This window comes from Jaculus jaculus, chromosome 3 (assembly GCF_020740685.1).
Source record: "Jaculus jaculus isolate mJacJac1 chromosome 3, mJacJac1.mat.Y.cur, whole genome shotgun sequence".
NCBI lineage: Eukaryota > Metazoa > Chordata > Mammalia > Rodentia > Dipodidae > Jaculus > Jaculus jaculus.
Genome location: NC_059104.1, coordinates 359,396 through 372,221, shown reverse-complemented (window position 1 = coordinate 372,221; position 12,826 = coordinate 359,396). Strand labels below are relative to the sequence as shown.

Below are 12,826 nucleotides of genomic sequence, written 5' to 3'. Positions count from 1 at the left end.
TATTGCTGGGCATGGTGGTACACATCTTTAATCCCAGCACTCAGGAGGCCGAGGTAGGAGAATTGCCATCAGTTTGAGGCCACCCTGAGATTACATATTGAATTCTAGGTCAGCCTGGGCTAGAGCAAGACCCTCCCTTGAAAAAAAAGTTAAAAAAAATTAAAGTATATTATTACAAAAAAAAAAACCCTTGATTTCCTCTATCCATTTTTCTGGATGGCTTTCCTGGTGGAGGGCTGCCCGAGGGAGCAGAGAATATTCTTGGCCCATCCCCTAGGAGATGATAGCTGTGACTCTCTGAACTAACCCCACCCTGAGTGGCCACCAGACTGAGAGACCATCAGGCCAAGGCAGAGGTGAGATTGGCTGAGAGATGACAGAGTGGAGGTAGGGAAAGAAAAATGAACACACACACATACACACACACACACACACACACCCCTGAAACCACTCTCAGACCTAATGGAACAAATTAAAAATCAGTAAATAAAAACATATACCCTAGGGTTGGAGAGCTGGCTTAGCAGTTAAGGCACTTGCCTGCATAGCCTAAGGACCCATGTTCAACTCCCCAGATCCCACATAAAGGCGAGGTAAGTGCAAGGTTTCACATGCCCACCAGGTGATACAAGCATTTGGAATTCAATTTCAGTGGCTGAGGCCCTGGCTTGCCAATTCTCTCCCTCTCCCTCTCTGTCTTTCTTGCTCTGTCTAAAAATTATACACACACACATCCCAATTACTTGGAGTTTGACAATGGATAACCACTGGCAACATTTTGGGTCACTGGACTTGCCAAAGACAAATTTCTAGACACTCTGAAAAGTAGTCGAATATCCATCATGTCATTTATTCTCAGGGGCAACTCTAGGATTGTGTCTACCTGGGGCCTGTGATGGCTTGCAGATCTGTGCTGGGACATGACCACACTGTGTGTCCATAATAAGTTCACAACCACAGCATCCAGGATGACATGGTGGGGGAGGAACCAGCACTACCCCTTCCCATTCAGAACCTGAGGACCTTGGAGACTGCAAAGCACTATAGCTGGAGCCCCTGGATTCCTTGAAGAACTGTCTGTATGTGAGGGAGGGGCAGACAAAGCTATTTATCAAAGTCCTTTAAAAGCATCATTTCCAGAATGATGCAAGGCATTTCTTAACTGTGTTTTTCCCATTTCTGTTACACACAGTCTCTCATGTGGGTCCAGTTCTTGGTTTTGTCCTGACACATACTTCTTTCCTGCAAACTAAAGAGCAGGTAGACTCAGGAAGCTTCATGTTGCCCTCCACCCTTCTCAAACCTATAAATATGACATTTCAAAACAAGCTAAAGCTATGGAAAAAAAAGGCAATTGCAATTTAAAGGTCAGACTTAGCCAAGGAGCAATCTCCTATCTCAGCTACTTTGTGAGGATATTCTGCTAAGACCTGCAGAGCTGAGACCCTCCTCAGCTCCTCAACAGTGTTCATTTGCCTTTCATAATCTAATGTCTCAGGAGTCTGGACAGCTAGAGTGAGAATCTGAGTTCACTGACATGGGAGCCAGGCTCCAAGAGAATCTCCCTTACAGTAGACCAGTCACCTTCTGGCATTAATTAAAAATTTTCTCTTTGGGGCTGTAGAGATGGCTAGCAGTTAAGTGTGTGCCTGTGAAGCCTAAGGACCCTGGTTCGAGTCTCGATTCCCCAGTACTCATGTAAGCCAGATGCACAAGGTGGCGTATGTACCTGGAGTTCGTTTGCGATGGCTACAGGCCCTGGTGTGCCCATTCTCTCTCTTCCTCTCTCTTTGTTGCTCTTAAATAAATGAGTAAAAATATTTTTAAAAAATTTCCTCTTTGGCCATGAGATTCACATGTGTCAATATTCATAGCTTTGTAGTGACAAAAGAGTTCTGTATTTTGATTGTGGCGTCATTACACAAACTTGCACATAGAATAAAGTCAGAAAGAGTATTTAGCAGCCAAAGAGCAGAATAAACTCATGCTATCCATGGTGAGCAAATATGGGAAATGTGGTCTAGCCAACTTTATGACTATTATTAAGCCTTAGGAAGGCAAGGAATCCTAACACACTATAACACATGTGGACTTGGGACACAATGCTCAATGAAATGACCAGGTCACTGGAAAAGTCAAGCTGTAGGGGTCACTCATACGAGGCCTTGAACAGCCCTCCCCTCCCCCTCAGCAGAGAAGCACATATGGGGACATGAGCACATGCACTGACATGGGACTGACTTAGAAATTATTAAGACAGCAAAGTTTATGAGATGTGTATTTCACTATAATAAAAAAAGTCTGCATAGAGCACACACCATGTGCATGTAAGCTGGTGAGATCAGATGCAGTCTGGGTTGTGCAGAGTCTATGCCCTAGTTGTGACCTGTACTAGTTAGTCACACCAAACAGAACTGTAGGCCCTCTCACAGATGATGTCTGATCTTTAGGTGCACAAACTTGATGGTCATTAGAGTCTCTGTAGACTCTTGTTTGCAGCTTCCTATGACTCTTTAGCTATTTCAAAACTAAACAGTCAATAGAAAACAAGTTTTAGTTTCCTGCATGTGGTTATCCAGTTTGTCCAGCACCATTTGTTGAAGATGCTATCTTTTTTCCAGTCTATATTGTTTGGGCCTTTGTCGAATATCAAGTAGCTATAGTTGCTTGGCCCAAAATCCGGGTCCTCAAGTCTATTCCATTGGTCTATACTCCTGTTTTTATGCCAGTACCATGCTGTTTTTATTACTATGGCTTTGTAGTATAACTTTATATCGGGTATGGTGATGCCACCAGAGGTATTTCTTTTGCTGAGGATATGTTTGGATATGCGAGGCCTTCTGCCTTTCCATATGAAATTTGAGATCATTTTTTCTATGTCTGTGAAGAACATTGTAGGGATTTTAATTGGAATTGCGTTAAATCTATATATTGCCTTTGGTAGGATTGTCATCTTCACAATGTTAATTCTGCCTATCCAGGAGCATGGGAGGTCTTTCCATCGTTTCAAGTCCTCCTCAATTTCTTTTTTGAGAGTTTTTATATTTTCGTTGTATAGATCTTTTACTTCCTTGGTTAACGTTATTCCAAGGTATTTTATTTTATTTTTTGCTATTGAAAATGGGACTATGTCCTTTATTTCTTTTTCTGTGTCTTTGTCATTTGCATACAGAAATGCTTCCGATTTTTGTGCATTGATTTTGTATCCTGCTACTTTGCTATAGGAGTTAATCACCTTCAGGAGTTTTGGGATGGAGTCTCTCGGGTCTCTTACATATACAATCATGTCATCAGCGAATAGAGCTAACTTAACTTCTTCCTTTCCAAATTGTATCCCTTTTATTTCCTTCTCCTGCCTTATTGCTTGGGCTAGGACTTCCAGAACTATATTGAAAAGCAGAGGTGAGAGAGGACATCCCTGTCTTGTTCCTGATCTCAATGGGAATTCCTCCAGTCTCTCTCCATTAAGAATTATTTGGGCCTTTGGAGCTTTGTATATTGCCTTTATTATATTAAGATGTGAACCGGCCATGCCGATTCTCTCCAATGTTTTGATCATGAAGTGATGTTGTATCTTGTCAAAGGCCTTTTCTGCATCTATTGAAATGATCATGTGATTTTTATGTTTAAGCTTGTTTATGTGGTGTATTACATTGACAGATTTTCGTATGTTGAACCACCCTTGTGTTCCTGGGATAAATCCCACTTGGTCAAGGTGGATAATGCTTTTGATGTGTTGTTGGATTCGGTTTGCGAGAATTTTGTTGAGGATCTTTGCGTCTATGTTCATTAGGGAAATAGGCCGATAGTTTTCTTTTCTTGTGGCATCTCTGCCTGGTTTTGGGATTAGGGTGATACTAGCTTCATAGAAGGAGTTGGGTAGTTTTCCCTGTTCTTCAATTGTGTGGCACAGTTTTAGAAAGATTGGTTTGAGTTCTTCCATGAAGGTTTGATAAAATTCGGCTGGGAATCCATCTGGTCCTGGACTCTTCTTTTTTGGGAGGTTTTTTATTACTTTTTCAATCTCCATGAGCGTGATGGGTTCATTGAGGTTGTTGATCTGCTCTGAGTTTAGCTTTGGTAGATGATATGCATCCAGGAATTTATCCATCTCCTCCACATTTTCCAGTTTTGTGGAGTAGAGGTTTTTGAAATAAGTCCTGATGATTCTGCCGATTTCACTGATGTCTGTTGTAATCTCTCCTTTTTCATTTTGAATTTTGTTAATTTGGAGTCTCTCCTTTTTTTGCTTGATCAAATTGGCCAGAGGTTTGTCAATCTTGTTTATTTTTTCAAAGAACCAGCTCTTTGTTTTGTCAATTGCCTTAATTGTTTCCTTGGTTTCCAATTCATTATTTTCTGCTCTGATTTTAATCATAAAGAAATTTGAGGAAAAATGGTTGAACCTGGAACAGATCATTCTCAGCGAACTTACCCAATCACAGAAAAAAAATCGACACATAGTCTCACTCATCTGCAACACCTAACCTGAATTTGCCCAAGAGGCCTTACATACCCAGCAAGTACCTCATGGACTAGACAATAAGATGGATGGGAGGGCGGGGAGGGAATCAAAGGGTGGAAAACAGTAATCCGGACCCAAACGGCAATGGTACCATAAAATTCTACTTCCTAAAAGACAGACCAAATGACTGAACCTTCACTAGTCCCTTACAGGAAACACCTGAACCACAAGACACTGGAGAGGGTAGGATCAAGACTGACCTAAATCTCCTACATCTTCCTTCCCTCCCTCTCCCCCTCTCCCCTCTATCTCTCTCCTCTCAAACTCCTGTATATTAGTTATCTTTTTCCTCAATTTCTTAGTGGACACTGACCTGTAACCCCCACTTCCAGCTTGGGCCTACAATCCACAATGAGCTTTTGATCAGAGAAACCTACAAGGTTTCCCAAAACAATGACAGACTTCTGTCAGAGTAATTGATGACCCACCAAAGGCCAGTGGTAAGACCCTATTGCTGAAGACTCCATACGCAGCTGACACGTAAAATGGAATGACATGGCTGGAAGCCAGGAGAGAGTCAGTCCCCAGACAGTCAGCGTGTCTAGTGCCAGAAGGCGCTACATAGGCGACTGGGGGAAGTGACCAAGATCTGTCCAAGCAACACATTGTTTAACCTAAGTAGCAACAATTAACTGGATGTGATACCCACACAAGTGCAATAGTGGTACACAGCCATGGTGAGGAATCAATTGCTCTTGATTTGGCTAACTGATCCACTCAGTGGTACTAGACCCTTAGCTGGAGCTGGGAAACAAGTCAGAACCATACCCAAACACAAGCCCACTCTACAATATCAAGCTACCATCAATCACGGGGTATAAGAGGGCCTACACCTATCAAACTGTCTATCAAAAAAGTAAGTGTTATCTCAATTTTCTGGGTGCTAACTTACTCTCCGTTGGAGAATCTGCTTCTCTTTTCCAGATAGATGCAGATCCTAAGAAGAGAGCTGCCCCAACATACCTCAGAAGGGGCCCAACTGAAACTAAGGACAACTGGCGAAATAAGCAAGGGTGATGTTTTCCTGTGAACTGGATACCAGCACAAAGGGGAAGGAGATCAATGCAGAGAAAAATCAACTCCTACCAAATCAGAGAGCCAGAGCCTCAGAGGCCCCCAACACCTCAGCACTGAAGCAGACCAAAAATGAACCCAACATGGCTCAGGGAAATCTTGCGGAAGAGGGGGCGGAAAGAATGTCAGAGTTACATGTTGGGTCATGATTTTCAGAGACATTTATCATACTAATAACTGGGGGCTAACTCCACAATGCACGACCCATTTTCAATAATAAGGAGGGTCTAATGGGAGGGGGTAGATCACAGATGAGCCTAAATAATGGTACCAAACTGCCTGTATTTACTGAAAAGAAAACTAATAAATTAAATTAAAAAAAAAATAGAAAACAAGAATGAGGCAATGCCTCACTTGCTGACAAAACCAAATCTGGGGGGCAATGTGCCAGGGAAGGGATCCAGGCAGCTCTCTGCAGGGGCTCAGAGCTGGTCTGATCATATGCCTTAGACCTGGTTGTGTGAATCTACAGAGAAACAGGTCTGCAGCATGCTTTGGAACCTTCTGGAGCCTTACTGGAAGAGCTTCCAGAGCCAGGGAGGGAGAGAGCCACTGTTACTGGTTAGACCAGTGATGACTACATTGTTTAACTCTCATAGCATGTGTGGGCTCCTGAGAGGCAGAATTAATTAACAGGAAAATTAGAATTTTCCTCCAGGAGTAGGATATCCACAGGACGGTCCCACTGTTGCTCTGCCCTTTGATTCTGTCCAGCATCTCACACTCATCTGTGCTAGCCTTACTGCTAGCTCCATGGATAACCAACCCTTGATCTTAGTAAGAAACCTTGAATGCTTTCTTGCCTTTTGATCAGGAAAACCAGGCTGAGGAAGAAGCAGGCAAACCAGCTTAGCCTATAGCCCAAAGACACAGGCAACACTGAGCTTGGAGCTTCCACATCCAACTACTGACTAAACTGTTTCTGCTGAGTCTTAGGCCAGGTCCTCACAAGGTGCCTGTTTCAGAGATTTTGTCCATAATACCACCCAAGCATATAAACATCCCTGACACCCTGCAATGCTCTCAAAACTGCTGAGCTATACTTAAGTCTCCTTAGCCTAAAGAAAAACCCACCTCACAGATGAGGGAACTGAAGCTCACAGAAGATAGCCACTCAGTGTACATCACTCCTGGAAGGGGCTGAGGTTTGACAGAACCAGCTATGTTCAAGACTCGGCTCCCAGTCATGTCTTGACCACAGCAGCTGACCTGCCCATGCAAACACCCTGGTACTGGGGCTATTACTGTGGAGGGCCTTTGTAGCTGCTCTCTATCCAGGACTAGGGCTCAGGATGATGGTCCCAAAGCTAGGCACATGTTTGCACTCTGTAGGAGTGATCCCTATGGCATCCCCTTTTACTGGCCAGCCTGAAAGTGAGCATGTTGGAGAGGGAAGGGCTAGGCTGCAGAATGCCATGCATCCTTGCAAAAGATTCTCACACAAGGGTCAGGCATGCCAGCCCTGCACTGGTCCATCACTTTCTTCAAAACCCTATAATGGGGACATGAAGGCTCCATCCCAGGGGGCAAACAAACTATGCAGGCAAGTCATGGGAAGGCCATTCAGGGGACAGAAACCCAGGGGCTGGCTAGTTCCTGAGGCTTAGGCTCTACCAGGCAGGCAGCCAGACAGATCTCCATCTGAGCTCACTGTGTGCTCTTTGTCTCATTAAACCACCATCCTTTCCTTCCCTACCCTAACCCTATTTTTAAAGCTGGTTCCACTGCTTGACAAGGAATGGCAATAATCAGAGCAACACACAAAGTTAACAAGTCTGTAGTGCTTAAGCACAGAGATGAACACATAGTTAGTAGGTCCTTCCCTGCCAGGCCCAGTGCCCTTTGCTTGTTTCATTACAATCCAGAATATCTCAAGCCTCACCTGCACCTCTGAGTCGGCATCCACATGCTGCAACTGGAACCATGTGTCCCTGTTGTGGTACTTCTGTAGATCCTCCTTTTGAATGGCCACTTTGCCTAGAACACAGATACAGAGTAGGGCCTTAGGAGAGCTATTCAGACCCAGGAGAGACTTGGAGTGGTCCGCTCCTCACCCCTCAACCAGGCTAAGGCTCAGACACATCCCACTTCAGAGCACAGTTCAAAATGGCTTCGGAGCTAGGCATGGTGGTGCACGTCTTTAATCCAAGCACTTGAGAAGTAAAGGTAGGAGGATCACTATAAGTTTGATGCCAGCCTGAGACTACATAGCCCAGGTCAGCCTTGGCTAGAGCAAGATCCTACCTCAAAAAACCAAAATAATAATAATGAATAAAATGGCTTTGGTCAAGGTGGCCAACCTGAATGCTCACATGGAGGTACCTGGAGAGCTGGATGGCCTTTTATTTTTTTTAAAACAGATAAACACTCTCCCACTTTATTATCTGAGTTGCTTCAGGAGGCTGTCAGAGATGGTCTTTAGTCTGTCTTTAGCTAGAAATAGCCTGCCAGGCACAATGTACAACGAAGAGGCCTTTCCAGCATCTCCCTATATTCCATCCTCTCCACAAAATGCTGATAGAAGCAAAGTACACTTTGTAGGTTCATAAGGATTGTTGGGAATATGTGTTTACTGACAGAAATGGTGAAATGGAAAACAAGTGTCTGTTTTTAGATTATATGGCATGTATATGGCATTTGTGTATACATGTGACAAGGATAGTTGTTGACATGAAGGCACAGATCACCAATGGTTCCTTTCTTCCCTATTGCTATGTGCTGTCCCCACTAAGAGTTTCTTTGGTTTCTCCACTGTTAGGTCACAGGACATTTAACCACTGTCTAGGCCTCCCCAGAAGGCACAAAGCTCTCCCCTTTTGCTCACAGCTACTGTGTGGCTCTTGCAAAATAGACCTCTGCTTCCAGTGGAAGATGATGCGAAACAAAAGTTTCTGTTTCTTTTTTTCTTTTACTTATTTATTTTATGTGTGTGATTGTATGTACGTATGCATGTATGCATGCCTGGTGTGTGGATCCATTCACATGCATGTGGGGGCCAGAGAAAAATATCATTCTTCTATAATAGTGTCTCTCACTGAACTTGGAGCTTTCACTGCTTTTCAATTAGACTGGTGAACCCCAGTGATCCTCCTGTTTCCTCCTCACTCTATGCTGGGGTTACAGGTGTGCACAGCTATGCCCAATGTTTTATGTGAGTGCTGGGGATCATACGTTCTCATGTTTGTGCAGAAAGTCTTCCTTATCCACTGAGCCATCTTTCTAGCCCAGAAAGTTTCTTAAAATTGAATGGGGCAACACATGTCTGTGAAGAGAGATAACAAAATTCTCAGTTCTATGCTTAGCTCATTGGAGAATCATCTCTGAAGGTTGGCTCTAAGTAATTGCTATGTTCTTGATATTCTGTGGTTTCATGAGCTGGGATTGACACAGGGAAAGGTGACACATGTAGTAGCCACCTGAGTCCTTTATCTCACACATCACCAAAAATTTTTAGTTTTAGAAGTACTTCATTCAATTTTTTAATAGGCAGAAACAGTGAACAAGATTCACAACATTCAGAAAGATTAACAGTGAACAAAGAAGGTACTTCTCCCAGGGCCTGAGTTTCCACATGTCCTAGAGCTGTTTGGCCCATCTAACACAACCACCTTCCTTTCAGCTTCTGTAATTTGTGACACAACCAATTGTCAATACCATGCTCTTGGACCCTTGAACCACAGAACCACAAGTCACATCAACCTCTTAACTTCTAAGTTCCAACATCAGGCATTTTGTTGAAAACCCCCAAATGTTTAAACACTGATGAGCTGGGCACTGGAGGAGGCATGAAAGTTTTGGGAAAAAATAACACCAGAATCAGCAGTCCAGCTTATTACACATCAGGCCCAAGTTTCACAAACAGTCAAAGATTCACACTATCTCTAGAGCAAGTTAACTCATGTCTCTCACTATTTTGTTTATTTTTTTAAGGTAGGTTCTTGCTCTAGCCCAGGTTGACCTGGGACTCACAGCAATCCTCTTAACTCTGCCTCCTGAGTGCTGGGATTAAAAGCGTGCACCACCATGCCCAGCTTTCACTGTTTTTGTTTTTTTTTTAATCCAATGGGATTATTCCAGGGAAATGTATGTTACATTAGGTAAGCATTCATAAAACTGTGATATAAGCTAGAATTATGTCTAATCATTTCACATTTTCTGATATATTTGACCTGTGTTTCTGTGAGGCTGGGGGGGGGGTCTCGTTTCTTCAGGTGTGACTAATGAAGCTTTTTACTAAAACTGATGTTACCTTGCACTTTGAGAATACCATTGAAAACATGTGCAAAACCTTTATTGTGACACAACCTACAGGTTCTTTCTCTTTTAATGAGATACAGAAATGTCTAACAATCCAGAGGCTATCAGTTCTCATAGAATGCAGCCAAGAGGGCACCAGGTCTGTTATCATAGTGGGTGGCTGAGGGAAGTCAGATCAGGTGCCTAAGGCTCTAGGAAGATCTCCAGTATCTCATGGAGCACCACAAAACTTTAGCCCTATCCTGACACAGCCTCCAGTATTTCAGAGAACATCCAAAAACCCAAGCCGGTAGCAATAGATTCTGAAATAACCCTAGTATTTCAAGGAGAACCCAAAAACTTCAGCCAGCACCATCAGATCCTAAGAGCATCCCCAGTGCCTGAGAAATGGCTCAAAACCTGAGAGTACCATTAGATCCTGAGAGGACCCTCAGTATCCCTGAGACTCTCCAAATCCTGAGACAATAATCCATTTGGTAGAGGGATTGGAGTTTTGAGGTGACTAGCAAAGGTTTTCTCACCATTAAGCCCACTATGGTAACAGCACCCTATGTTCAAGATGGTGAGTTCCCTTGCTGCCCACTCGACTTGGGGCTTAGTGCCATGTACCAGGAGGAAGCCTTGACTAAGGAAGGAATCATATCTAAAGTGACCAAAATTGCAATAGTCAGCAGTTAATGCATAATCAATACACAGCTCCACCATAAAACAAGTGCAAATAAAACCCAGTAAATACTAGTGTTGTGCCTGAAAGGGATGTGTGCATGTCCAGGTCTCCTGAGGCTGTGTCTAAGCAGCGGGGTCTATAAGCAAACTGCCTGCATAAGAGTTTGGATCCCATATTCTCAGAAGACTGCAGACAGGGTGGTAAAATCCCCTGGGACATAACCCTAAGTCTGTCTGTACTTTCCAGCTAAGCAGAAGAATGTATGGTGTGCTAGTTTGATTCAGGTGTCCCCCATTAGCTTAGGTATGTTCTGAATGCTAGGTTCCCAGTTAATGGAGACTTGGGAATTAACACCTCCTGGAGGTAGTGTATTGTTGGGGGAGGGCTTGTGGTTGTTATAGCCAGTTTCCCCTTGCCGGTGCTTGGCACACTCTCCTGTTCCTGTTGTCCATTTTATGTGGGTCAGGGGGTGATGTCCACCCTCAGCTCATGCCATCATTTTCCCTGCTATTGTGGAGCAGCCCCTTGAGCCTGTAAACCAAAATAAACTTCTTTTTCCCACAGCTGCTCTTGGTTGGGTGATTTCTACCAGCAGTGTGAACCTCACTGCAATAGTAAAGTGGTACCGAGGAGTGGGATTGCTGCTAGATACTCGATTGTGTGGCTTTGGCCTTTTGAAGCTGATTTTCAAGAGGAATGTGGAAGCATTTGAAACCTTTGCCTAACAGATGCCTTCCAGTGCTGTAAGTACAGCTTGATGGACTATTCTGGTCAGAGTTGAAAGACCTGAGGTTTGACTTATGAGGGTGAAAAAGAGCTGTGCCTGGGCTGGGCTAGCAGTTTGTGTGGAAGCTTGCTGTTATGCCTGGGTCCTGAGAAGTTGTGCAGGGTTGCTTTGTGTAGAAATGGACTGGTATGAGCAGAAGGATATGGCATAGAAAAATGAAATATTTGGGCCTAAACTGATGCCCATTCACCTGAAAGTTGTTTGAGAGATTACAACCATTGAGATTGGGGCCAGCTGACCTGCACTGGGGCCAGGAAGAATGTCAACTCTTTTGAAGGGGTCTAAATGCTCAAGAAATATCCTGTTCTTCAAAGTCTGCTTTATCCTCCCCCCCCACCCGGATTACCAAATTGGCATGCTACCTGGTATTGTGGAGCATAAAAACTGCGGGAAAGAGAGGGTCATTGAGTTTGCAACACGGTCTTGTGTTTTGGAAATGGCCATGGGCAGTGTGAAGCTGGTTTGCTGGATGCCTGCATAGAGACCCCATGGAGCCATGAAGATGAACCATGGATTGCAGTGGAGACCCAGTAGAGATGCTGGGACCACAAGATGGCTGTTAAGAAAAGCTGCCGGCCCTAATAAAGCTTTCTAGGACCATGAGTAGCCTAGCTGGAGGGGTGGAATTGGAATACCAGAGACATGTTGCTGGTTATAATTATTGGACTAGAGTTGCTAGACTTGGAGCTACAGAGTTTGGTGTTTGCTCTGTTTAAATCATGTATTGCTTGAGTATTTCTTTGCTATGCCCATGCCATCTTTTTCAGTGTGAATGTTTATTCTGTGCCATTATGTTTTTTTTGGGGGGGGGTTGGTATTATGGCTCAGCTAAAAGACCTTGGACTATGATGATGTATAAACATCATTGGAATTGATAAACACTATGGGGACTTTGAAAGTTAAACTAAATGCATTGTATTTTACAACATGGATAGTTATCAGTTTATGGGGCCAGGGGTGGAATGTGGTGGTTTGATTCAGGTGTCCCTCATAAACTTAGGTGTTCTGAATGATAGGTTCCCAACTGATGGAGACTTGGGAATTAATACCTCCTGGAGGTAGTGTATTGTTGGGGGCAGGCTTGTGGGTGTTATAGCCAGTTTTCCCCTGCCAGTACTTGGCACACTCTCCTGGTCCTATTGTCTACCTTATGTGGGTCAAGGGATGATGTCCACTCTCAGCTCATTCCATCATTTTCTCTGCTATTGTGGAGCTTCCCTTTGAGCCTGTAAGCCGAAATAAACCTCTTTTTCCCACAAGCTGCTCTTGGTTGGGCGGTTTCTACCAGCAATGCAAACCTGACTGCAACACATGGCAAGTTGCCCCTTAACAAGATGCTTTCACATATAACCCTTGCCTGCCAACAGGAAAGGTACCTGTGCCAGTTTATCCTATGCAATGAACCTAGATTAACAAATTTCATTCTTGAAAGCAATGACCCACTTTTTCATTGCACACCTGCCATTCAGGTAGGCTGTGTATGCACATGGGTTTCTGGGGCTAAAGAACATGATCT

At 43.8% G+C, this 12,826-nt stretch overlaps 1 protein-coding gene across 3 annotated transcripts in view; it reads right to left on the bottom strand.

Annotated features, from left to right (window-relative positions):
- Rasa3 (RAS p21 protein activator 3) overlaps positions 1–12,826 on the bottom strand; it is a 148,455-nt gene that overhangs the window by 46,159 nt on the left and 89,470 nt on the right. For all 3 annotated transcript variants that reach the window (XM_004663428.2, XM_045145795.1, XM_045145794.1), the window contains one exon: positions 7,482–7,576. In XM_004663428.2, the coding sequence (XP_004663485.1) occupies positions 7,482–7,576 (95 nt within the window). The remainder of the gene's footprint in view (positions 1–7,481; positions 7,577–12,826) is intronic.